General features: G+C 41.1%; 1 protein-coding gene across 1 annotated transcript in view; it reads left to right on the top strand.

Annotated features, from left to right (window-relative positions):
- The window catches only part of DGKQ (diacylglycerol kinase theta), a 169,913-nt gene that overhangs the window by 125,063 nt on the left and 18,098 nt on the right, over window positions 1-26,752 (top strand). The window contains 8 exon segments of the mRNA XM_077818055.1: window positions 136-197; window positions 509-659; window positions 1,739-1,777; window positions 3,587-3,702; window positions 11,404-11,555; window positions 13,173-13,321; window positions 21,815-21,996; window positions 23,745-23,845. Coding sequence (XP_077674181.1) covers window positions 136-197; window positions 509-659; window positions 1,739-1,777; window positions 3,587-3,702; window positions 11,404-11,555; window positions 13,173-13,321; window positions 21,815-21,996; window positions 23,745-23,845 — 952 coding nt within the window.

The raw sequence follows: 26,752 nt of genomic DNA, 5'->3' as shown, positions 1-26,752 counted from the left end.
GAAAGTGGTAAAACATAGGTCAAGGCATTAATTTCCCTAAAATAGTCATTTTTATTTGCTTTTGCTTTTTATTTGAGTTATGTAATAATTCAGACTTTTTAAAGAAAAACACTATCATTGCTTTTATTTCTCTAGTGCAGCGAATGGTGCTGGATGACCAGGAGATGATCCTTAGCAGACTTAAAGACATAAGAAAGGTAAACAAATAAAGAAATAATCAATCTGATTTGTGCTTTCTGATCAGTCGGGGGAATTTTTTTTCTCAATTTCTGGGTAATTTTAATTTTCATTAAACTGAGGAGCTACAGCGTCTATATAGGCTCGTAAACAGAACAGTCAAGTTTTGGAGCATAAGGTTTTGTAATTTGTCATTCTTTCCGAGCACAAAGTTCTGGTTGTGACTGGCATTGCTTCAGAGCTACATCGATTTTTTTTTTTATGACATTGTGTGTTTTCTCCTACTATATAACATGTTGTAGCATGATTAGTTCTGATTTCTTTATTCTAGACTTCAATACGTCAGATGACTCAAACAAGATTTTACATTGTAGAAAATAATAAATCTGTCGTGCGGGTAAATTTGTTTGTGGGTGGCTTGCCACCTCAACTCTCTGCTGAAGAATACACTAACATCCTCAAGGATGACTTAGCTATCAAAAGTAAGTCAAATAGTGTTATCTTTGTACTACAAATCCTTAATTTCACTGTCTATTCCTATGTATAGAATAACATGCTATAATAAAATTGTGTTCCTTCTCTTCGAATTTTGCTTATGTATGTTTGTGACCTCTTTGTTGGCAAATGTTGTCTTGCAAAGATCACCATTTTTTTTTCTTGTTACATTTTATCTGAAATAGTGACATTTTCCCTCTGGTTTTATCTTTAGAGCTCTGCAAATCCACAGATATCCACTTTATATCTGCGGGTCATTTTTGGGGCTATGATGCGGATACAAATTTTGTATCTGCGCAGGGCTCTATGTATCTTAACATGCTGACGGTTCTGTGTAAGAAATAAAAATGTATGTGACAGCTTGCTTTTTGTTTAAGAGGATAGTTAGTAAGGCATTTGGGTCGCCTTTATATATACTTGGTTACACTGACCTTTTTAGCCATTTTTCTAAAAGTACTATTACTTTCTGTTTAAACAACACAGGTGAATTCTAAATGAGTGCATTCTCTCTGAAAGTAACCAGCTGAAAGTCAGGTTTTTTTTTTTTTATCAAAGAATATGTAAGATTATATTATTCGTTCCCCAAGAATACTACTTGGGATTTAACTTCCGTTAAGAAGGTAAATTTAGTGACGTTAACAGATACATTAACGGTACCTGTCATATGGCAGACAAGACATATGAATTCAAATTGTGGAAACACAATTTAATTCAGAAGTGAAAAGGGGTGAGTACATTTAACAGTTTTGTCTTTATTACAACTAATATACTCTATGCTACTGAAAATTCACTTTGTACCTTTCTACAGTAAACAAATGTATCTTTTCATAGTCTCATGTAGCTTTTACTTTTCAAAGTTAAACACCATGGGGAATGTGTCTTCTACTTGTACAAAGTTTAAAAAACAACCACCAAAGTTTAACATGACTTTGGAAGAGAGAAAGTGTTAGTTGGGGATGCTGTTTGTTTTTTGCGATTTTAAAAGTTTTTGATTTGAAATCAGTGCTTTTAATATTTACTGTTCATCTACCCAAGTCTGAAGTACATTCTCTTCTAATCTTTGCAGCAAATCTGCTTTCTTTGAGTCATGTTTACTCAATGCAAGGTAAGCCTCTAACGTTTAAACTGAGTTCAGTATTGTAAAAACATACCAACCTCCGAAATTCAGTCACATGCTAAAAGCTCGAAGATGAACGAATGTATTAGAGAGCTTATCTCAACAAAAAGTCTTTAAAAATCAGATGTAAAACATAGTAGCATATTTATATAAGCCCCAATATATTTTATTAGAACCTTCTTTTTCATAAGGTGGCTTCATGCCTCATATGAATGTGATGAAGTTCTGTCTGTTAAAAGTGAGTTTTGAATGGTAATTCTGAGCAGCTAAAAGAGTCAGTTGTTGCAGGCAATACTGTATATCCTATTCTCATTTTGTTCTTTTAAAAAATAAGATATTAGAATTTGTTTCTGTTGTTAAACTTACAAAATGAAATTTCAAGGTCAGTGTTTCATAGATCCAGCATTTTGGTTTTAATAAGTACACTGGAGGTGATGAGGCTAATCTGTTACCTTTGGAAAATCCTTACTTTCGTTTTTTAGATACTCTTCCATTGAACACACATGTTTTTTTTTGAGATGTTGCTTTGCTACTGGTGTTAAAGAATGAGGTTTATTTCATCCTGGTGTGAAGGAAATTGGGGAAGTAAGAAACACCTCCAAAACCACTAGAATATTTAGCACCAGGAGTGCTGCAACCTGACCGCTACACATCTGTATTCTTAGTATCATCAGCAATGAAATAGAAAAGACTTTCTTTAGCTTTTATCCATCTTCCAACAAATGATGATTCATAAAAGCTTATTTTCAAATGCATTGTCCAGTCTCAATTTCAAATGACTGCATTAGTGAGGCGTCTGTGACTTAATTTGGGAATAATCTTCAGAAAATGTTCCTGATATCCTGTTTAGATACTCCTTTGCCCAGTTGCATTCCATTAATCCATACCAAAAAGCTGTGTTTCCTGCTGATGTACCAGCTATATCCCTGTGTGGCTGGTAAACACTGATGTTTTTCCTCATAAAGGCTATTGGAACCCCCTGGGATGTTTTTGAACAACTCCTTTTCCTTATTTGTATTTGCAGCATGGAAAAGAATTGTAGATTATGATCCTCCTCTTACCCAGAGTTTATTTTAAATCCAGTTTACATGTATGTGTTTTACAGAGATCTCTGCCCATGAATTAATCAATGTAATCATTTTTATTGCTGTTTGAAGTCTGTTCGGTTCCTTTAATATTTTTCTATTTCTGCGACTCTCACCAACAGCGTGCGAAGCCCTAGCTGGGAATCATACCTTCCTGGACCATGGTATGATGGTTCTTAGGAAACAGCCAAAATTCCATTGATATTTTTGTTTCCTTTTAGCCACTATACTATATTGCAAGCTCCTGTCTAACCTGTTATCCATGGTCCTTCCTAGTTTTGTTTGGCATTATTGGTTCCAATATTTCGTTCGCACTAAATATCTGATTTCTTTTGCCTGAATATTTTCCCCCTACTAGATGGATTTTTTCCCAACTGGCTCAGATAACGAAGCTCCTTTTATATGATTTCTCTGACCACTCTGATTTTTGTTTTGCCCAGCGCTACTTAGTGCAGGTCTTTCTCAATAATGTTCCCGGGTGGTTTGGTTTGGTTTTCCCTTTGTTTTCTGTGTTGATCGGTTTTTGAATTAAATACAAATAGTACTTTGCATTATTGGTAACCAGTTTATTGCAGTGGATGACTTTCTTATATTTTCTTAAGTACCATAAAACAATTTTCTTTCATGGTAATCTTTTTTTTCCCCTTACCCTAACTTCATATTAAGATAGTTTATTTGCAACTAAAGAATCACTTAAATACATTTGTTACAGGTGCTGTTGTACTTGAAATGTCTTGTTTTTCTGAAGCTGAAAGAATATATATGCTAGCTAAAGATACAATGGTCAATGACAAACAGCTTACTGCCACTGTGATTCCCGAAGTTCTGGTAAGATCTTTAGGTTACATCCTGTGTAAGAAAAAGCCAGGCTCTATTCTGAGAGAGAGGAGGGAAAATTGTTCGGTCTTTGAAGGGACGGGTGGACAAAAATAGACTGAAATTGAGCTTTTGTAAACATTATGATAAAGAATAGAGAAAGAGCCTGCATTTTCTTTCCCTGATGTGCATCTGTGTATGAATGGCTGCTTGTTTCGTTGATACTGATCGTGAAGTGCTGAACGGTGATGTGAGTGTAGTTACAAAGCTATAAAGGAGCGAAAAGCTATTTTAATTCTTTTCCCTATATTCTTTCCACTATCACTAAAATTTAATGGAATCCCTTTACTTTGAATAGCAATTTGCTGTAGCATCTATACCAAAGTTACTTCAGTGTTTAACCTTGGTAGTTCTGGTATAGACCCGCCTACTCTTGGTTGATCTCGCCTTTGCTGAGTGGCTGAATTCCCTTGTTTGGGGGAGGGGAGGGAGTGCACATGCATGTTTACCAACTTATATCCTGTATACTGTATTGTTGGGCTGCCTCCCAGGAGGAGTCTGGTCACCCTCTCCCTCCTGAGGGAGGAACAAGAGGGCCAAGGAATCTTAGGGTAAGTCTGGGCTCTAGGACACTGCACGGTGGGGGGTCCCAGAGCTTGGGCTGCAGCCCAAGCCTAAACATCTACACCGCAATTAAACAGCCCGTTAGCCTAAGCCCCATGAGCCTGGGTCTGCTGGCAGGGGCCAGCTGCAGGTGTCTAATTGCATTGTAGACATACACCTTGTTCCTCCTTTGAGTGACCTCTACATGTTCTTACTCATGGGATGGCTGACTGTGCAGCCTGCCAATGGCTGTAAACATTCAGAGGTCATTCCGAGCTCTGATTGCAGGTGAAATCACCTTCTTTTTTATATCTAGAACTAATCACATCAACAAATATTTAAACTGTAATTGCATACTAAGTTAATCTGTACTCATTAGCTGACCTCTCTAGCATTCCAGTAAACAGTACAAAAAGTAGGTTAAGATGAAGCTGCAATCTTTCTTTAAAGCCATTGAAATATGTCACCTTGCAAAGAGTCTGTTTCTTTGCTCTTCCCTTGCCAGGCAATAGAGGCTGGCAATGCAGAAGGCTAGACGCTTTTCCTGAGAGGAAGATGCATCATGTGCTGTTTTGTGGCACCTCTGACTGGTACTTAGGATCGGCTCTGGAGAGGTTTTTTTAAAGGGCTCTGCCTGAAAGAGAAATGGAAGAGAGTTAACTCAATGCTGTGCTTTTTAAGCCAGGCAAAGTGAGAGTTCTATGGTAAAGTTATGACATAAGTCATTTACTTTGTTACAGTTTAATATCCTTAATTGAATAAACTTCAGTGAAGTATGCTTAATGAAGTGATCTGGTGAATTCTTCATCACTTGAAGTCTTTAAAAGAGGATTAGTTGTCTTTCTAAAAGATGTGCTCAAGCAGAACTTGTGGGCTAGATGCAGGAATCATTTGGTTAAATTCCCTGGCCTGTGTTGTGCAGGAGGTTAGAATAGATGATCCTGTTCTGGTCTTAAAATCTGTGACTCTACGGAAGTGTTTTATTCCTAAACTGTACTGATTGACCAATAACTTTTCTGCTCCAATCTGCAAGTAATCTCAGAAAATATCAATTGATTTGAAAAGGACAGCATGTTATCCTCTTTGTGCCACCAAATAAATATTCCTAAAAATGTTTTTAATTTGTAATAGCTTTCAGGTTCGAATGAGCTATTGGGGTGAGGTGGGGGAAAGCAGTTCAGTGAGGTTATTTTAAAACAGCATAATTGATGTAGGACCTAGATTAAAAAAATGTGGCATGATCATTTTCTGCAGAGCCATCAGAGGGCATACAAATGATATAACACATCTTCTTTCCAGAGATGTGTTGACATCCTCAGCACTGCAGCTATTTCTATGTCTGTAGTCAGTGTCTATTGTTAGTCTCTCCAATAAATTCTGAGCAAATGAGAAGACATCAGCAGTCCATCTCAAGGCCAGGTTTTTACAGGGTGCTATAGTGGCAGTAGCATCTTATGTTTGCACAGCGCTTAGGCCCCGCTCCTGATGGGGCTTTGTAGGTACGACTGAAGTATACATGTTAATAATAAGGATAATCAACAAATATCAAATTCAGTTTCTGTCGCTTTAAATGGGATTATTTTCCCTTGTGCTATGAATACCTGAACCCCGAATTGCTGGACCTGCGTGCAAACTAAAATCTTAAACTAGTCGAATATGATTTTGTTGTGTTGACAAATAATTCTTTAAAAAACAAATTTAGAGAGGGGATAAGGAATCGTGGCTGAAGTGTGATCCTAGGCAAGGAAATAAAATGAATAGCAGCCAGTTTGACCTAAAAATATGTGTTGAGTCATAAATTGCGGTAAATGTTTAGACAAATGTGTTCACCAGCAGAATTTGGCCATCCTGGAGAGCAGAGGCAGTAATAACTCCCCTCATAGTCAAATTATTGCAGCGGGTCCATTCTAGCCCCCCCATCCCATTGCAACATTACAAAAATATATACAAACCTGTACACAGCCTCTTGTCAGGCCCTGGTGTTACTGACCTGTAAGTATAAAGAATTATGTGAAAGTTACAATATGCTAAGACTACCCCTCTTACCTGGACTCAGGGAGATGGGGATCCAAACTCTGGGAATCCTAAGTACCTTTCACACACAGCTGCTGCAGAGCATACATGCGTAAATGCCTTCTTTGATTGCAGAGCTTTGTTTTCTGGTCTGCATCTCCTGGGTAAAAACTGCTCCCACTGGAAAAAATGGATACAGTTTGCAGCACAGAACACTTTATATTCATTTACTGTTTAAGCATTCCATTCTGCTGCCACCAGACATGGCTGTGCCCGCTATTCAGCAGAAATGGGATTAGGATGAATAACAACTCTGTCACAGCACAAAACTACAGCCTACTAATCCTGACAAATAAAACAACTTGTGGTGACGGCCACAGCATGTAAGTCATGCCCCTCCAGCTATCTTTGGGGGATAAGGAATAAATTTCTGACTAAAAACCAGCCAATGCAAAACCCCTCTGCAGATTTCACTTTTCAATCATCATACCAAAGTCAGGATAAAGAAAAAACTATCCTACACAAGACTGTGTGAGTCACACATTCCATTCTACAAAGTAACGAACCGTAATTCATATTTTCCCGTTTGGCCTTCACTAGGAGATTAAAAAAAATTCTGCAATGCCAGCATGACCAGTGCACAGTCATCTGCACCAATAACAAAAGGAGACACGTACCTCTTAGAAGCTGGTGAAGCTGTTCTTCCCTGTACTGACCAGGGTAACCAGTTTGCACGGAATTATTTAATCCCCACGCAAAGGAGAACAGTCTTCTAAATGAAGCTGCTTTGTCTCTTACAAATAGGAGTTTGGCACTGTCCTGCTTAACTTTACTGCAAATTGTAGGATTAAGAACAAATTAAGCATTATGCCGAACACACTTAAAGTTTCTTCCCTTACAGGATTCTGCTATTTAAGCATTTCTGTAGAATTGAGCTCCAAATTAGTATCTGATAAAGAATTACCTGTGGTAATGAGGAATCCTCTTGAGCAAGGTAAGCATGCATCCAAAGGTGGTAGGACAACCGAAAAAATAATTCACTCTCTCTAGCTGTCATATTACCACTTATAATTCCTTTTTGTAGTGCAGCCGCTATCCCTGCGACTTCCTGTAATGCAGAATTTTTCACCCCATGATGTGCAAATATATGTACTTTTATCGTTATTGTCTTCTTATTTAATGTATTGTACCAATGTTTTTTCTGTTTATAAAAAAGCATTTTGTGTATAAGTAGAAACATTAAAGAAAAGTTTGATAGAGGGTACATGATTATATCATCTCTGTTTAAGCAAGATTGCAAGGTCCTTTCCAAACTGTAAACGTGTTTTTGATTAAGCATGTAGGACTTGATCTGAAGCTCATAGCAATCAGTGGTAAGACACCTGTTTCGGTGGACTTTCAAGCAGGCTTTCAGGAAATGTTTGAATGAGCACATTTAAAACCAAATTCTGTATTGATCTCTAAAATTAAGGGAAATAATAGAAAATACATGCTTCTGACGCTGTTTTTAAATGCCCACAATATATTTTAAAACCAGATTTCTTGAGAAGAAAAATTAAAAGCAAAAGTTCTCATCATCATTCGACATGAGGTACTTGACTAGTTTGTAGTGTTTTAAAGTTTTCAGCTATAAAGCAGAGAAAGTGTCTGAAATATCCTTTTAACACTTGTCAAAGCTTTCCCCTCACATTTGGATAAGTCAAGCAGCAAAATACATTTTTAAGATTATTTTTTAATTTTTTCTGGGCTTGAGACCAAACGTCAGAACTATCAGAGCCCTTCCCACCCCCTCCAAAAAAAACAAAAACCAACCCATCTTGTGGAGAAAGTTTTAAAAGACTGAAAATGAAGCTTTGACAATGCATCCTTCCTGAATCCTTAGCTGGAGTATTGATAAAATATGACAGATTCCTGTGTATTCACATATAATCCTTTGACATCTCTTTTCTTTTCTCCCTCACAGCATTTCTTAGTTAGCTTCATTGTTGTTCTATAAAGTGGGAACCTTTCCCTGTCTGCTCCGCTTACATTCAAAGCTAACCAATTTTCACGATGTACCCAATAGCATTGTCATACATGACTTCTGGGACGAAGAGAAGTAATTCTGCCATTTGCTGCCCCAGATAAGCAGCTGGATAATGCTCCCAGACTTTTAAGTCTTGTATCTGTTTTTAAACTTTGATAGCCTAAATTGTCCTTATTTGCATATTTATAGCATAAACTCTCAAACTGTTACAGCTCAAGTTGGCTGTTTTCTCTTATTACCCACTAGAACCTTAGAAGCTGTAGGTAGAAAAGCTCTCTCCCTGCCAGTGCAAGATTTTTACTGTAGCAGTGTTTCCAGCGTTTTGTCCATTCTACTTTTCCAAGTCCCAAGTGAAAGGGGCTATGGCCCGGAGGATCTCTTCGGAGACTAATATGCTAAAGACAAACATTTTCATAGTGATAAGTGATTTGAGACATCTTAAAAGGCCTGATTTTCAGAGTGCAGGTGCTCTGTGCTTTCTGAAAACCAGCACCTGTAAGATATCTCAGGTTAGGAACTCAAAAACTGGGACACCCAAAGTCATTATTCGCTTGTGAAAATCTTGGCAAACATATCTCTGTGTCAGGAAGTATTTCCTCATATTCAGCTTACATCTTCCATATCTTGGTTTTATCTCGTTACCCTTAGTTACACTCCATTGTAACGACAAGTAGGGAACAATCCCCATATTATGTGGGCACTAGTTTCTCCCCTTCCTAGGTGTAGATACCCTTCAATGTTTGTAGTCTGTCATCATGATCCCCTTAATCACTGCTTAGCCAAACTACTGATATTTTAGGTCTTTTTATCTTTCCTCATAAATCGTTCCTTCCAGCCTCTTGCCAAACTGCTGTTCTCCGAATGCTCTCCCGCTGGTGAATGCCCCTGGCCATGGATAAAGGGCCACCACCAACACTTGGGTTTGGAGACTCTCACTTGAAAATGCCTGATAGAGAAATAAAGAAGCACTTTTTCTTTGTATCTCTATGGAGGCCGTTCTTCTGTAATGCCTGGCTGCAGGAAACAAAAAGAGGGGAGCTTGGCGTTTCCTGATGTTCGTCCAATCGTTTGAGAACAGCTTTAAAAGAGATCCAATACTATACTTCTGGCATCTGTTCCTTACCGACTTCCAGTGAAGCCCTGTGTGCTGCTTCTGCACAATATGTTTACCTTATCCCAGAAACGGCCTACTGGGTCCAGCGCCCACAATGCAGGGAAGTGTTCTTCTTTCGGGGTGGTTTCTGGAAGGATACCCACCCCTGCCCCTCTGAGCTTTGGGAGCTCTGGTGAAAGTAGTGCCAGATGAGGTCACGTGACCACACACTCACAGCACTGAATACTTGAGGCTGAGGTTATAAGAGAGATATGGCCCCAGCTACTCCAGTCCCTTCCTTTCAGTGGTTAGGTGTAGGGGTACTGACAAAGTCAGAGAGAGGCAGATCAGGGCTCATTTAAAACTTCCCCAGTGTTTATTATTAAATTCTGTTCATAGTAGTGATTTGATAGCTTGTGCGATGGCACTTGGCTTTTGTGGGGATCAGGATCACTGGACCTTTTTGGTCATGACTGTTCAGGCTTTCAAGGGTCAGAATCAGAAGGGTAGATTTTAGTGGCATGCGTCATGCCCCCTCTGTTTTCCTGGATTGGTATTTGGTGCTGTTACCTGGGGTTGTCAACCCCCAACCGGGGCAACTTAACTATTTCACTGCAGGCGGTGTTAGGAATAAATCAACAGGAACACAGCAATTCTGTCTGATAAGATTCATGCAAGTAAATGTACTCTATATAACACTGCAGTTTATTAGATTTAAACACACACAGACGTAAGCGGTAGGTTTAGAACATCCCAGATATTTACCTAACATCTGGAACGGTATTGCCAGTTGCTCACCAACCAGGGAGAAAGGGTGTTAAGAAAAAACATCTCTTAAAATGGCTTCAGAGGACTCCTCCAAAGTACACTCAATTAGCTAATCCTTTAGAACTAACTTCTACAAAACACAGAGGCCTTAATGACCCCTACTGTGTCATCACTTTTCTAACTTTCAATAAACTTTTAATATCAGAGGCGTCTAGACTCAAGGTTTTCCAACCACCAAGTTTTCAGTCTCAGTTATTTACTTGTCTGTTTCCTCCTCCCATTCTGATTAGCAGAAACTGCCAGCTAGATATGACCTTGCTTCTAAATGCTTGTCTCCAAATTAACCCTTAACTATGTGGTGTTCTATTTCATTAACTCAGGGTGGCTGAATGCACATAATATGGTCGCAATTAGCTTGATCGCATTCTGGGGTATACACACCCCTCAAATCCAGGGCAACAGTGTGACAGACCTTTACATTTCAAGACTACACTGACAGGCAGCGGAGGCTCCATGGGCTTCGTGGCAAGAGAGGCCTGGAGCCTAATGTAACAGTTACATTATCAAGGGGAAAAAACTCCAAAAAATCCCCCGAATTTGTATGGGATAATAAATCTCATGCTTCATGGCACGAGCCAGTCTGTCACTGATGGGGCTGAGGAAAAATATTTCCTGTTTGGTAGGTCATTCCCTAGCTCCACCCAGTTCAGGTTTCTTGCACCTTCCTCTGAAGCATCTGGCACAGACCACTCTTGGAGACAGGATGCTGTATTAGTTGGATCACGACTGTGATCCAGTCTGGCAATTGCTGTTTTCCTAGACAGGCCTTCAGGCTCCATACAGGGCCATTTATGACTTTTTTTTTTTTTTTGGGGGGGGGGGGGGGGGGAGTATTTATAGCCCCAGTGGATAGGCTTTGCTGTTTGAATCCAATGGAATCAGATTATTGAAATGGTTCTTTCTAAAGTCAATAGAAACTGATCCTGATATGCATACCTTGGAAATATTGTCATGTAATGTCTTCATTTTTACCACATGGCCAAACTAACTATACTTCACTGTTCCAAAAGGCAAAATCAAATATGCACTCAAGCTACACTATTACCTGTTGATTGTGGGGTTTTTACTAAAGGACTGAGTGGATATTCTTGGAATACTGTAATAATCTAACATGTACACATTTGTTCTAACACCTCTTTGCATCTTCCAGCATACCAAGCTACCACAGAACTGCTGTCCACTACTTGTGTTTGTGAATCCCAAAAGTGGAGGTCTGAAAGGCCGAGATCTACTCTACAGTTTTAGAAAACTGCTAAATCCTCATCAGGTTTTTGAACTCACTAATGGAGGTCCACTGCCTGGGTAAATCTTTTATCAAAGTAGTTCTTTAGTTAATGGAATAGTATCACCAAAATTGTAATTTACTGATACTTGTTAGATCTCTCACTCTCTCTCACACACACACACACACGCTAAAATTTCCTCCAACTCATTTTATTTACTCCTGTATTGCATGTCTGAGAATTATACTGCAGGGCCGCTCTTAGAAATAGTGGTCCTTATTTTAAAAACAAATGGAAAACGTTCATGTTTCACAAAGAGGAGAGGACAGAATTGTTTCTGATGTGTTTATCAGTGCTAGCACAGTAAGGTCCAGATCCTGATGGGAGCATGTTCACATCACCATAATGCAAATAACTACTGGTGGTTAACACAATTGATGGAGAAGGAAGGGAGGAAAGAGAGGGCTTTGAGCAACACTCCTGTCAAGTCGTAATTTTTGCCACTATTTCCAACCATTCTTAACGTCAGGTAATAGAAAGGTGTAATAAATGTCTCTTTCTGCTCTTGGAATTTGTCTACAGTTGCAGAAATTTAAGAAGAGCTGATCATTCAGAAATGGTAACCCCATTTCTAAGACGCAAGAAACAATGTGATAGGAAAAACAAAAGCAATGTGTTACCGTTCTTTTAAAAACACAGTTTAGTCACCAATGAGTAATACTATTGCCTGCTTATTATAATGGAAAAACATGGTTTTTTTAAATCCTACTACATTGTTTATTTTTGTACTACCTAAATTGACTCCAGTGCCTTGAAATAAAACTCTCAAAAGGTTAACTTTATTATTTTACCTTCATCCAGTGCAAGTGGGTTCAACAGTCCATAATGAAAAGGCAGTAAAAAATAAGCAATACTGGTCTTCTAACTTTGTCAGGGCCATGGTTCATTTAGGCTAGTTCCTACAGCATGACCGTCAGTGTTATGACCATTGAACCTATTGTTGGCTGCAGTATTTCTCTGTTACTATGGGCAAGACACTTCACCTCTTTGGGCCTCAGTTTTCCATCTGTAAAATGGGAAGAAAGTTAAACTCCATTGTAAAGTGTCTTGATTGGTAGGGCTGAAAAGTGTTGTGCAAATGGTATCCTATTTAGAGTCTTATTTTTTACAAATCCATAGTGGTACAGAAATACCCCCTTCCGGTTTTGGCAGTCCTAGCAGTATATGCCAGCGGACAAGGAAATGCACACTGCATAACCAAATACTGCATTCAGCATGAATGACAATGGTGTTGTAAACTTCCATTTAAAACCAGATAGAAATCTCAAGCGATTAACAGAATTACAGATGTGTAAATGAAAACACAAATAGACATATTTTAAAAATATAGACTGTTTTGTGTCTGTGTCTTGTTAATTCCCTGTGGGAGAGAACTCAACTACCATCTTTGGCTATGGGGAAAAATAGTGAGAAATATAATTTCAAGTTTGTTAGGCAGAAAACTCCTCTGATAGTTCTAAGTTTTATTGTCCATTTTATCAGCTTTTCTTAATCGAAACTCTAAAGCGAGGGAAGGAAAAAGCAATAATTACTAAGAACTCTACTGTGTTATTTTAAAGAGAATATTGTGGAAGGCCTAATTAATTTTCTGCATTACAGTGTAATATTATTTCTTATGCTTTTGTTTTAAATGAAGATTTCATACATTCTCTCAAGTTCCCTATTTCCGAGTGCTGGTGTGCGGTGGCGATGGCACGGTTGGTTGGGTCCTGGGTGCGCTGGAGGAAATCAGACACACCCTTGTCTGTTCAGAGCCCTCTGTAGCCATCTTACCTTTAGGAACAGGTGAGAAATAACAGTATGGAATAGGGTTGATTTGAGGAATGTTAATGGGAAGCTATTAAGCATGCTCAAAACTTAGTAGTTTTTCTTTGTGTTGATTGTTCTCATAACATGGCACCTGTGACTGACTTTGTAGCCTGAATGACATTTTGTTTTAGTTTCTTATGTTATATTCAAGCAATCGGCATGCATCCAGGAGGGAAACAGCTAAGACCATTTCATCAGTATTATTCTTTGACTCTTCCATCCTGCCTCAACGGGCTTTAAAGTTGCAGCAATCCTCTGTTCAGAACCCATCAGTGGTGCTTACAGCATTGGCCAAAGCAGTGGTTCTCAGCCCGCAGGCCACTTGCAGCCCAATCAACACACAGCTACGGCCCATTGACATCCTCAGGGCCATACAGGCAGTGTATAGTGTGGATGCAGCGCACATAACACACAAGAGAGCTGCATATGTGGCTCACAGTGGTAAATAGGTTGAGAACCACTCGCCCAAAGAGTCACCAGAAGTGGTATGAACGTAACACTGTGGAAGTCCAGATAAACCAGATGATCTCATTTTCTGTATTCGGGTTTCCAGAAACACCCGGACTGCTGCCTAAGGGCCTAACCAGAGGCAGCAGCTCTCTAGTTGCTTTGCAATCCCAGTGCAATAGTGGGATCAATTCTCTCTCTAATCAGCTCCTCTTTACTCTGTCTACCTGCTAGTGATGCGTGTCAGCTGCTCTCTCCTTCTCTTGCTGCCACTATCCTCTTGCTTGTTCACCTAGGTTAGCGCCCTGTTTTCCTCCCTTCCCATATGCTACAGTCCTCCCTCCAGTAAGTGACCAGTCCCACTCCCTCTTACCCTAGTGACTGCCTGGTTCTCCAGTCCTCCCACGCTTATGATTATTATAGAATTACATCTAAGAAAAGGCCAGAGTGTTTCTCCCCACCTGTAGAATACACCTGAGAGTTATTCCACATTGATTTAGGGGCTGTCTCACTGACTGAATATGGTTATAGGCAGGATTCTTCTATAGTAAAATTAGACATGAAAACTTTTGTACATCCTTAACACATTGAAATGTGATTAATTTGATCGAGAACCTGTGAGGCTGGAAATGTATTGAGACTAATTAGTTTATAATAAATTCTCTTGATCACTGTCAGAAGCATTGATGGGGGGGGAATTCATTAGCATTAATGTAAACTTAAAGTGAGAGATTAGAAATCTGAATTGAGAAAAGTAGAATAAATTAATCTTCCCATAGCACTCAGACAACTTATCAGATGCAAGTGATTAACTCTTATTTTTCCCACACTCATTCTATGGCTTATCAGCTCAGCATGAGTTCACAGGCTTATCAAGAAAAAAGGAACAAAACGTAGGATCTTCAACCTATTGCGTGCAGAAAATAATTAACCACTGAAACGTGGATTAACAGACAGCATGAGGAACTAAAAGACAGATCTGGTCTCTCTTCACCCATCTGGGGGGAATATTTATCATATAAAGGGACATGTCATCTTCAGTACCTAACAACTTACTTTTTCCCTCCGTGTCCATTATGAATTCACTTTATTTTGTCAAGTTGTTTTATGCCAATGCCTTGCCAACATGGTCGCTCATTCCGAGTTTGTGTCCACATGCAGTCATAAGGAACAGTTGTTTCATGTCATGTAATCATAGAATATCAGGGTTGGAAGGGACCTCAGGAGGTCATCTAGTCCAACCCCCTGCTCAAAGCAGGACTAATCCCCAATTTTTGCCTCAGATCCCTAAATGGCTCCCTCAAGGATTGAACTCACAACCCTGGGTTTAGCAGGCCAATGCTCAAACCACTGAGCTATCCCTCTCCCCCCCCCTCCCCAGTATACAGCCAGTATCTCATGGTAATGAATTTATCTAGATGCAGAATATCTTTCATGAAATGCATGTGCTTAGCTGTGCTAACAAAATACAGTTGGGAACTAAATTCACAAATAGGTGAATCGCGCGTGACTGTATGCAAAATGCCTTGTCCCACATTCTGCCTGTAACCAGGACGTAGAACATTCTAATGAATTTACCTCACCGCTGTGGGGTGGCAACATATTGCTGACAGATAAGGCATGGCTGTCAACAACATTAGCTCCTCTGTTTCAGGCAGAGCATGGCTACCTAGCATAGCCAACACTTTCTCCACTGTGCTAAGGCCAACAGACTTGGTACTTCAGCGTGCTTGCTGCTTGGGGACAGAAACAGACATGACAGTTGCTGGCAGCTGGGGAGTCCCCCATCTCCATCATTTTCCTTTGTCTGCCTAATGCCAGGTGTGGGGCTCTACCCCACCCCTTTCCTGCTAAGAGGTTTTCTAAGAAGAATCCCACCCTTTTTGTTTCAAAGTTCTGACTAACAGTTGGACATCTAAATGCCATTCATGTTCCAGGGCTGCATTTGCCTTTTGGGGAATTTTTCTCCTCAGCTCTGTCTCTTTTGAAGTGCTGCAGCATTTGGTGACCCTGCAGTGGGTTGGGGAGACGGGTAAGCTGAGAAAGCCAAAGGGGAGGCTTGTGCATCCTCCCTCACTTGCCTTATAGCGTGTCCTATTGGGGAACGTGGCTCTGTCTGTAGACAAACTGGAGTTGTCCCTCTGAGCCCCATCTGTGTGAGGTCACCTTGGCCCCCTCTTCTAGAGATACCCTTCAGTTTTTACCTAGACTAATGGGTTACAATAATTTTCATGCAAACATATAGTATGTCATGCCATAGGCCTTGGTGATTTCCCCTGTAGGGCTGATGTCAAGCCACAGGACTCCGAGAGGCCCTCACTTTAACCAGCTATGCCATGCTGGGCTGTCAAGCCACAGGTATTTGATGTCCCAGCATTATCCTGTTCTCTTCTCTGGACATCAAATCTTTGGTCACTGAGTTAGATGCTTAGGCATATCAGTTCCAGGCTCTTAGTACTTCAGTGTGAGAATATTTTCAGAAATGCAAGGGATAAGGTAGTAATGGAGTCATCAAAACTATTTAGATTCTGGCCCCAGCCAGGTACGATAGGAATGTGGGTCATTCTGCAAATTGAAGCTGTCTCTGAAATTCAGCAGGAGAGAGTACTGCTTTGCCAGGGGCTGTACTAAAAGGAATGCCCATGTGCTATTGTGGAGGCAAGGTTCTCAACCTCCTCACAGCCAGCCTTTGTTTGAAGTTAGACCCACAAATTGGTGCCAGGCTCTTTCAGTTTGGAAGCAAATGGCTGCTCTCGGCTTTGTTGCTCTTTGAAGCTTTGCAAGAATCCACAGGCATGCTATTGTCCCATTCCCAATCTCTAGCAACCTGGAAATGGCTGGACCCACTCAAAACAATGCAACCCATGTAGCAAGAACCTGAGTGGTGTTCCCGTTCCTTTTTCTGTCCTCAAAGAAGGGGAGAAAAACAGAGCCAGGCTCTGTCTGAATCATAGAATCATAGAATATCAGGGTTGGAAGGGACCTCAGGAGGTCATCTAGTCCAACCCCCTGCTCAAAGCAGGACCACTCCCCCAATTAAATCATCTCAGCCAGGGCTTTGTCAAGCCTGACCTTAAAAACTTCTAAGGAAGGAGATTCTACCACCTCCCTAGGTAAAGCATTCCAGTGTTTCACCACCCTCCTAGTGAAAAAGTTTTTCCTAATATCCAACCTAAACCTCCCCCACTGCAACTTGAGACCATTACTCCTTGTCCTGTCCTCTTCTACCACTGAGAATAGTCTAGAACCATCCTCTTTGGAACCACCTCTCAGGTAGTTGAAAGCAGCTATCAAATCCCCCCTCATTCTTCTCTTCTGCAGACTAAACAATCCCAGTTCCCTCAGCCTCTCCTCATAAGTCATATGTTCCAGAACGCTAATCATTTTTGTTGCCCTTCGCTGGACTCTCTCCAATTTTTCCACATCTTCTTGTAGTGTGGGGTCCAAAACTGGACACAGTACTCCAGGTGAGGCCTCACCAATGTCGAATAGAGGGGAACAATCACGTCCCTTGATCTGCTGGCTATGCCCCTACTTATACATCCCAAAATGCCATTGGCCTTCTTGGCAACAAGGGCACACTGTTGACTCACATCCAGCTTCTCGTCCACTGTCAGCCCTAGGTCCTTTTCCGCAGAACTGCTGCCTAGCCATTCGGTCCCTAGTCTGTAGCAGTACATTGGATTCTTCCGTCCTAAGTGCAGGACCCTGCACTTATCCTTATTGAACCTCATCAGATTTCTTTTGGCCCAATCCTCCAATTTGTCTAGGTCCCTCTGTATCCTATCCCTACCTGCCAGCATATCTACCACTCCTCCTCGTTTAGTATCATCCGCAAATTTGCTGCGAGTGCAATCCACATCATCCTCCAGATCATTTATGAAGATATTGAACAAAACTGGCCCCAGGACCAACCCTTGGGGCACTCCACTTGATACCGGCTGCCATCTAGACATGGAGCCATTGATCACTACCCGTTGAGCCCGACAATCTAGCCAACTTTCTACCCACCTTATAGTGCATTCATCCAGCCCATACTTCTTTAACTTGCTGACAAGAATACTGTGGGAGACCGTGTCAAAAGCTTTGCTAAAGTCAAGAAACAATACATCCACTGCTTTCCCTTCATCCACAGAACCAGTTATCTCATCATAGAAGGCGATTAGATTAGTCAGGCATGACCTTCCCTTGGTGAATCCATACTGACTGTTCTTGATCACTTTCCTCTCGCGTAAGTGCTTCAGGATTGATTCCTTGAGGACCTGCTCCATGATTTTTCCGGGGACTGAGGTGAAGCTGACTGGCCTGTAGTTCCCAGGATCCTCCTTCTTCCCTTTTTTAAAGATTGGCACTATATTAGCCTTTTTCCAGTCGTCTGGGACTTCCCCTGATCGCCACGAGTTTTCAAAGATAATGGCCAATGGCTCTGCAATCACAGCCGCCAACTCCTTTAACACTCTCGGATGCAACGCATCCGGCCCCATGGACTTGTGCACGTCCAGCTTTCCTAAATAGTCCCAAACCACTTCTTTCTCCACAGAGGGCTGTCCACCTACTCCCCATGCTGTGTTGCCCAGCGCAGCAGTCTGGGAGCTGACCTTGTTCTTGAAGACAGAGGCAAAAAAATCATTGAGTACATTTAGCTTTTTCCACCTCCTCTGTCACTAGGTTGCCTCCCTCATTCAGTAAGGGGCCCACACTTTCCTTGGCTTTCTTCTTGTTGCCAACATACCTGAAGAAACCCTTCTTGTTACTCTTAACATCTCTTGCTAGCTGCAGCTCCAGGTGTGATTTGGCCCTCCTGATTTCATTCCTACATGCCCGAGCAAAATTTTTATACTCTTCCCTGGTCATTTGTCCAGTCTTCCACATCTTGTAAGCTTCTTTTTTATGTTTAAGATCCGCAAGGATTTCACTGTTAAGCAAAGCTGGTCCCCTGCCATATTTACTATTCTTTTGACACATCGGGATGGTTTGTCCCTGTAACCTCAACAGGGATTCCTTGAAATACAGCCAGCTCTCCTGGACTCCTTTCCCCCTCATGTTATTCCCCCAGGGGATCCTACCCATCAGTTCCCTGAGGGAGTCAAAGTCTGCTTTCCTGAAGTTCAGGGTCCATATTCTGCTGCTTCTCTTTCTTCCCTGTGTCAGGATCCTGAACTTGACCAACTCATGGTCACTGCCTCCCAGATTCCCATCCACTTTAGCTTCCCCTACTAATTCTTCCCGGTTTGTGAGCAGCAGGTCAAGAAAAGCTCTCCCCCTAGTTGGCTCCTCCAGCACTTGCACCAGGAAATTGTCCCCTACATTTTCCAAAAACTTCCTGGATTGTCTGTGCACCGCTGTATTGCTCTCCCAGCAGATATCAGGATGATTAGGGTCGCCCATGAGAACCAGGGCGTGCGATCTAGTAGCTTCTGCGAGTTGCCAGAAGAAAGCCTCATCCACCTCATCCCCCTGGTCTGGTGGTCTATAGCAGACTCCCGCCACTACATCACTTCTAAACTTAATCCAGAGACACTCAGGTTTTTCTGCAGTTTCATACCGGAGCTCTGAGCAGTCATACTGCTCCCTTACATACAGTGCTACTCCCCCACCTTTTCTGCCCTGCCTGTCCTTCCTGAACAGTTTATAACCATCCATGACAGTACTCCAGTCATGTGAGTTATCCCACCAAGTCTCTGTTATTCCAATCACGTCATAATTCCTTGACATCACCAGGACTTCCAGTTCTCCCTGCTTGTTTCCAAGGCTTTGTGCATTTGTATATAGGCACTTGAGATAACCTGCTGATCGCCCGTCATTCTCAGTATGAGGTAGGAGCCCTCCCCTCACAGACGTTCCTGCTTGTGCTTCCTCCCGGTATCCTGCTTGCCCACTTACCTCAAGGCTTTGGTCTCCTTCCCCCGGTGAACCTAGTTTAAAACCCTCCTCACTAGGTTAGCCAGCCTGCTCGCAAAGATGCTCTTCCCTCTCTTCGTTAGGTGGAGCCCGTCTCTGCCCAGCACTCCTCCTTCATGGAACACCATCCAATGGTCAAAGAATCCAAAGCCTTCTCTCCGACACCACCTGCGTAGCCACTCGTTGACTTCCACGATTCGATGGTCCCTATCCCAGCCTTTTCCTTCCACGGGGAGGATGGACGAGAACACCACTTGTGCCTCAAACTCCTTTATTCTTCTTCCCAGAGCCACGTAGTCTGCAGTGATCCACTCAAGGTCATTCTTGGCAGTATCATTGGTGCCCACGTGGAGAAGCAGGAAGAGATAGCGATCCGAGGGCTTGATGAGTCTTGGCAGTCTCTCCGTCACATCGCAAATCTTAGCCCCTGGCAAGCAGCAGACTTCTCTGTTTTCCCGGTCAGGGCGGCAGATAGATGACTCAGTCCCCCTGAGGAGAGAGTCCCCGACCACCACCACCTGCCTCCTTCTCTTGGGAGTGGTGGTCGTGGAACCCCCAACCTCAGGACAGCACATCTCATGCCTTCCAACCAGCGGAGTCTCCTTCTGCTTTCTCCCCCCAGACGTACATCTGACCATGTTCCTAAAGGAGCCAAAGTTCAAAATGGAGGTTCTCAAGTTCACTCAGACAACCATATGCAGATTATCTTCCATCGATCCATTTACCACCCCACAAACTATTCCCTTGTTATGTACGAGGGTACCACCTGTTCCAGCTCCAATCAATGCCATTCAGTCAGACCCACGCTCTGAGTCTTTTCCATGGTACTGTTAATAACAACTTCAGGGAAGGATGGCATTCATGCCTATCCTTTCCTAGACAGTTTGCTGTTTAGGGCTCTGCATAGAGAGAGAGCATAAACCACACACAGCGTTTCCATTTCTAGAGCATCTTGGATTCATGACAGGCATGACATCAGGGAAATCAATCATAGGTTTTGAGGCGAGGATGGATACCATTAGGTACAAGTCTCATCTTGGGAGAATGTTGGCAGAAGATGAAGATGGTCATAAAGGAAAAGAACAAGTGGTGCTTCCAAAAAAAAAAAAAAAAGAAAGAAAGAAAAAAGGTCCAATCTCTGCAGGAGGCGATTGAGAATGCAGAGATGTGTTTCAATGGACCTAAGTTCATGTAATTGTTATCCAGCTACTCTTTTAAGCCCCATCTCTCCTTATCACAGTGATTGGCAGATGTCAAGGTCCTATGGCCTGTTCTTGCATTCCTTCAACAAGTGAATGCAGAGAATCAGATTGTTTGAAGGAATCTCTCATGAGTGAACCAGGCAGAGCCACCCTTTTGGTAGACCCTAACCGAAGATAATGGGAGCTACATGCAGTTCTGTGCTGTAAAAAGCCCATCGTAGGGGATCTGAAGATACCAGCATGCTAGAAAATAATAGCATAATTTTATCTGAGTTTACTTGAAAATTCCCTTTCTTCAGTTTATAAGGACCATGGCCCCGGCCCATTGTGGAAACAGAGTGGACATCTAGAGTACAGATGGAAATTGATATCCAAAGCTTTGGGATTATTTTATCTGGGGAAATTATTCCCATACACTTCAGTAGGAGAAACTTTTTCCTTTGCAAAATATTATCATCCCAACTTCTAGTGTAGGAAAATAAGATGGCATTATCATTGGTGCAGAAGTTGTCTCAAGCAATAGAAACTTCATTGGAGGACTGGTCTGCGTCTGCTTCTGCTTGCAAGCGGGCTGAAATTTAACAGCTCGGTGCACCCTTTATAACAGGTCTCCCGACCTTATTACTGTGAGAGGAAATTTTCAGGTGATATTGTATAAATATTCCTATTTTGTGTGTCTCTTACATAAAGCTGTACATGATATATTTAATAATTTACTTACAGAACAGCAAAGACAACATTTACTTACAGGCTTTTCATGTATGTTAAATATACATTTTCAGTTCAGTTTTACTGCTGGGAAGTTGTGATCGCTGTCTGACTAGTACCCTTGCGGTTGGAGAAATTACAAGGCATTTATCTTTCACACTGTCAGTTGGTTGATTAAACAAGTTAACAGTTTGCTTTTTTCCTTGTCCAGGTAATGATTTAGGCAGGGTGCTTCGCTGGGGAGCTGGTTATAGTGGGGAAGATCCCTACTCGGTTCTGATATCTGTAGATGAAGCTGATGATGTACTTATGGATCGCTGGACCATCCTTTTAGATGCTCAGGAGGCTGTTGAAAGTGCAGAGAATGGTATTTTGGAACCTGAGCCTCCAAAGGTATTTCACGGTTTTGTTTTCTAGAAACTATTGGTTTATTACAGGATGAATGAAATTATAGTGTACCATAGCTGCTTGTAATTTGTCTTTTATTTCAACACACCTTTGGGTGTTACTATAATAATTCTATATGGCTTAGCTCATTCACTAAACCTGCGGGTGAAGAAAGGTAAACCTGATGTGCTGTTTTGAGTACAGTTCTAAAACACTTGAAGTCAGAGATTAGTTACACAATATATTCTTTATGGACATTTTAGATATTAATTATTTCTCTGGCACAAAGCATGTCTGCCTGGGACGGTAACTGATTACAAGTGTTCAGTTAACAGTAGTTGTGTCTGCTTTCAGAAGTTGGGAAGGAATGGGTTCCCAGCTCAGGCGAGAATAGGTTCGGTTGAGAGAAAGCTCTTTGAAGGAAGATCAAAGCTACATTTCAGACCTCTATAGTGGAAATGGAATCCTTACACTTTGTTAAACAATCCAGAAAGTTACTTATTAAAGTTCTGCTAGACATCACTAGCGTGAGGTTCAGTAAAACTTTAATTTAACCATCTACCTTATCTCTTTCCCTGTTTGCATATAGTGTCTTTTAAGTGAAAATCTTGCTTGACAGGCTCTTGTGACATCAGATCTCCTTGTTTGGGAAAGGGAGAATGTCGTTTGCAGATGTAATCTTGGGACTCGTTGTTTAAAGTCTGGTTCTGTTTTAAGACAAAACAAGACATAAGAGAAAAAGAGAAGAATAGCAGATGATTACCAAAAAATAGAGATTCTGTCTTTGCAGTTCAGTTGCTGGAACACCCCAGGCTCAGTACGTGGCTTGTAACTTTATTAGCCACTCAGGGATTTTTAAGCAGAATCAGGCTGTGAAGTCATTGTGGTTAGCTTACCACTCTGGTCACAATAGTGCGTTGCAAGGGTAGATTTGTCCTGGCCGTCTAAATTGTCTAAAGATGGAAGGCAGAGAGAGAGAGAGAGTGTGTGGGTATGTGCCAGGAGGAAAAATGCTGTGGTTGAAACTGACACACTGGGGAGGATTTAATAATAGAAACATGAGGTTCACACCAAAGGAGTTGCTCAGGACACAGATGTGAAAATGTTGGTGTTCTCTGGTTCCATCTTCTGGTCTGGTGTGTTTAGAACATCTTTCAGGATAAAGAAACAAAGGCTGCATGATGTGACAGCCGTGATGGTGATACTGTTTAATCCTTCCTTCCACACATACACAATTTGCCAAGTTCTCCCCTATAGTGACACCATGAAGGGAGATATGAAAAAAACGAATGTCTTTAGAAATTGGTTTAATCTGGGACAACGAACAGTACAATTTCTCGGTCATAGTCATATGGTTATTAAATGGTAGCACTAGGTCGAGCGAAGGTTGTTTAGGTGCATTTCCATGCTTTACCTTGTTTGGGTTTCTTTTAAATGTAACCTTATTAATTGCAGATTTCCTGGGTTTGGAATGCTTGGTTTAGGAATAATTACTATATCCCTGCAGTGTTTTTCACCCAGAAGTTACTGATAAATACTCTCAACCATATTTTCATTTTAATGTTGTGTTTTGTACTGGGGCTATCTATGAGAGAAAATGTACTCCTAAATTGCTTTGTGTGCAGTGACTTGAAAAATCGGCAAATGTCAATTTCACTGAAAATTTTCAGTACCAATATGGGACCCTCTGATGTGGTACATCTGAGTCTCAGTGGTATACCACAGTATAATGCTATTTTTGTTTTGTTTTTCAGATTGTACAAATGAACAACTATTGTGGCCTTGGAATTGATGCAGAATTGACCTTGGGCTTTCACCATGCTCGAGAAGAAGAACCAGGCAAATTTAATAGCAGGTAATCTCAGGAAAAATCTTTGTGAACTGAATGTTCATAGTACCACATATGCAGAGTCTATGTATGATATAACAACTCTACAGGCATTCACAAATAGTGGTGCGTGACGTAGTGTACAAACCACACACATCAGGAAAGAGTTAATGGCCTGCTTTTTTGGGCAGGTGAAACAGCCCTGCCTGAAGCAAGTATGAGGCTTTGAGAGAAGTGCTAAAAAGGGAGAGCCCAGCTCTGGTAGACCCTGGCAGGAGGCAGAGCAGATCTGCAGCTTTCACTGCAGGAGAGCAAGCTGCCTGAGGCCAGGAACCAAGAAAGCCAGCAGACTGTCAGTCTCCCCATGGAAGAGTTGGCCTGGCAGGAGCCGGTTGCCTTCTTTGGCTGCCAGCAACTGACTTAGGCTTGCGTGAGCCCTGGCGGGGTGGGAAGTGTGCACTTTCCTGGGACTCTGCAGAGCGCGGCAGGGCTGACGAGTGTGGTAAGGATTGAGCCCAGCAGGGACAGAAGAATTTACATTTCTTTGTTTGTTTTGGACTTGGCGAGCCCCAGCGGGGTGGAACTTTTACAGGATCTAGTCAGAGGGCTAAGTCACCTCAACCGGGAAGGCGCCAGAGGCTGCGGGGATCAGTTGGAGACCTTGAGGACAGAGGCAGAACCACTGCCCCACCCCCATAAGGGGGCATGCAGGGAGGGTACTCGGTCACATGGTGCTTCCAAAAATGGAAAACAAAACATCAGGTTACAGTCAGATCCATGTGATAAGAGTGTTAGTCTGCCAGATTTTTACAGACAATAGCATGCTAGAGGCAATCAAAAGTACAATGTTTGGGAAGCACTTGGTCATGGTTTCGAAATTTACTTCTTTTCCAATAGCTTTTATATTAAAATCAATGATCCAGGATATATGACAGCTGGCGGCATTAGTAGAAGTATGTACAGTAATATAAAGCAGGGAAAAATCCACATTACAAATTTTCAGTGTCTAGAATTTTCTTTGTACAACTTTGTACTGGAGTGTGTGTGTGTATTTATGACCTCCCATGGAACATATTGTTTTATGTATACATATATATAAAAAACACAATCTGTTTTATTTATTTATTACAATCTGTTTCATGGGAGGTCATAAACACAAAAAACAAACAAAAACCCCACAAAACCCTCTTCTAAGAACACCAAGAAAAAGAAATAACCTCTGTATGTAATTAGTCAATTCAGCAATTCTTCAACATCACTTTCAGTAAGCGCAATCCACCACTGTTTTATATCCATCTTTGATTGTGCTTGAAAGATCCTTTGATTTGTCTTTATGATACCAGCACAAACAGTCATACTCATGGATTAAATAAACCCTAATTATTTATATTCAGAAATACTGCAACCAGTTATCAATACTGTAAAACATTATCCAGTCCTCTCCCCATTACAGTTTGATATCAGTATTCTCAAGCAGTATATTTTTCTCAAGAGTTAAGATAATGAAAATCTACTGTTCGTGCTCTCATACATTACAAAGTACATGGGAAAAATAGCACTTAACACTGTATGTACTGCGTACGAGTAATACATTCAAGAACTATATTACTTACAAAAAAAAAATTAAATCTTCTCCAACCCTCTGGATTGAGAACAGAAAATAACAAGCATTGACTATAAAGTATAACTAGAACAGTGCACAGAGAAAATAATTTTAGCCTTGTTTGTGTAATTAATACAATGTAAAGTTACACAGACACATGTATATAGATAGTCCATACAAAACCAACTACATTAAAAGAACAGCAAGGTTGCAAAGTGAAGTACTCAAAAGTCAGGAAATGATGCAACCTTAACTTTTTTCTTTGTACGTAAGCAGTACAATACTAGATGACAGTATTTTTTCCACAGGATCCCTGTCTCAATGAGTGCAGAAGATGAACAATACTCTGTGAAGGGAGACAGTGGTTCAATTTGTCTTACATGAGTTATTGTGTATGTGTGTGAATATGTTGTTCACTATATCGGTGGGGGGTGAGGGGGCCTCAAGGGTAGAGAAGAAAGGGAAATTCCTCCTAATGGTTGATACAAGACAAACTTGAATTATCTTAAATAAACTTTACATGTTGTATGTACCATGCTGTACTTACTGCTTGGTTAAGTTTGTTGCTGAATGTTTCTTCTCATTAAAGTTAATTGATAAATTTAGGTATACCAATCCAACTTCTTAAAATGAAACCTTAAATCAGTCAAAAAAACCACTGCATACATATACTTTGCACAGATGTATTCTGGTGAGGATTTTGCACTATTTTGTATTCAGAAATGAAATATCTATGATACTCGTATCTGGAGTTCAAAATATGTGCACAGCTTCCCAGGGCATTTTAATTTTAGCATTATGCGTTCGATACAGAGCCAGATGATAAAGTAAATCTGGGCCAAAGTATCAGATGAGAAAGCTCTAGTTTGAAAATCCAAGATGCTTTTAGCTACTATTGAATAAGTGTGTGATCCCACAACAGACCGCTATTCAGGAAAGCATCTCTATTCAGGACAACATTAAGTGCATGCCTAAAATGAAACATGGACTTACACGCTGGCCTGAATCAAGGCATTAGACTTGAAAATACTCTGAAGCGTTTGTATGTCTATGGAGTGTCCATGCAGAGCACTCTATTTTGCGTGCTTTTTCTTCTATTGTCCTTCCTAATACAGTGTTGCATTCTGTTTGGAATTGGGGTCTTGGTCTTACTTCCCAGTCCAGGTAAAATATAGTGCTTGGTTTTGGGGGTAGGGTTTAAGTATCTTCTCACAGAATTTTAAAGCTTTTTTTGTGCCTCACAAGCATTATGCATATATTAATGCCTCACAAGCATTATGCATATATTAATGCTTTAATTTTTAAGGTCAGGCTTGACAAAGCCCTGGCTG

Source organism: Eretmochelys imbricata, chromosome 5, assembly GCF_965152235.1.
Source record: "Eretmochelys imbricata isolate rEreImb1 chromosome 5, rEreImb1.hap1, whole genome shotgun sequence".
Lineage (NCBI taxonomy): Eukaryota > Metazoa > Chordata > Testudines > Cheloniidae > Eretmochelys > Eretmochelys imbricata.
The sequence above is the reverse complement of the archived record's forward strand: the minus strand, read 5'-3'. Positions and strand labels throughout refer to the sequence as shown.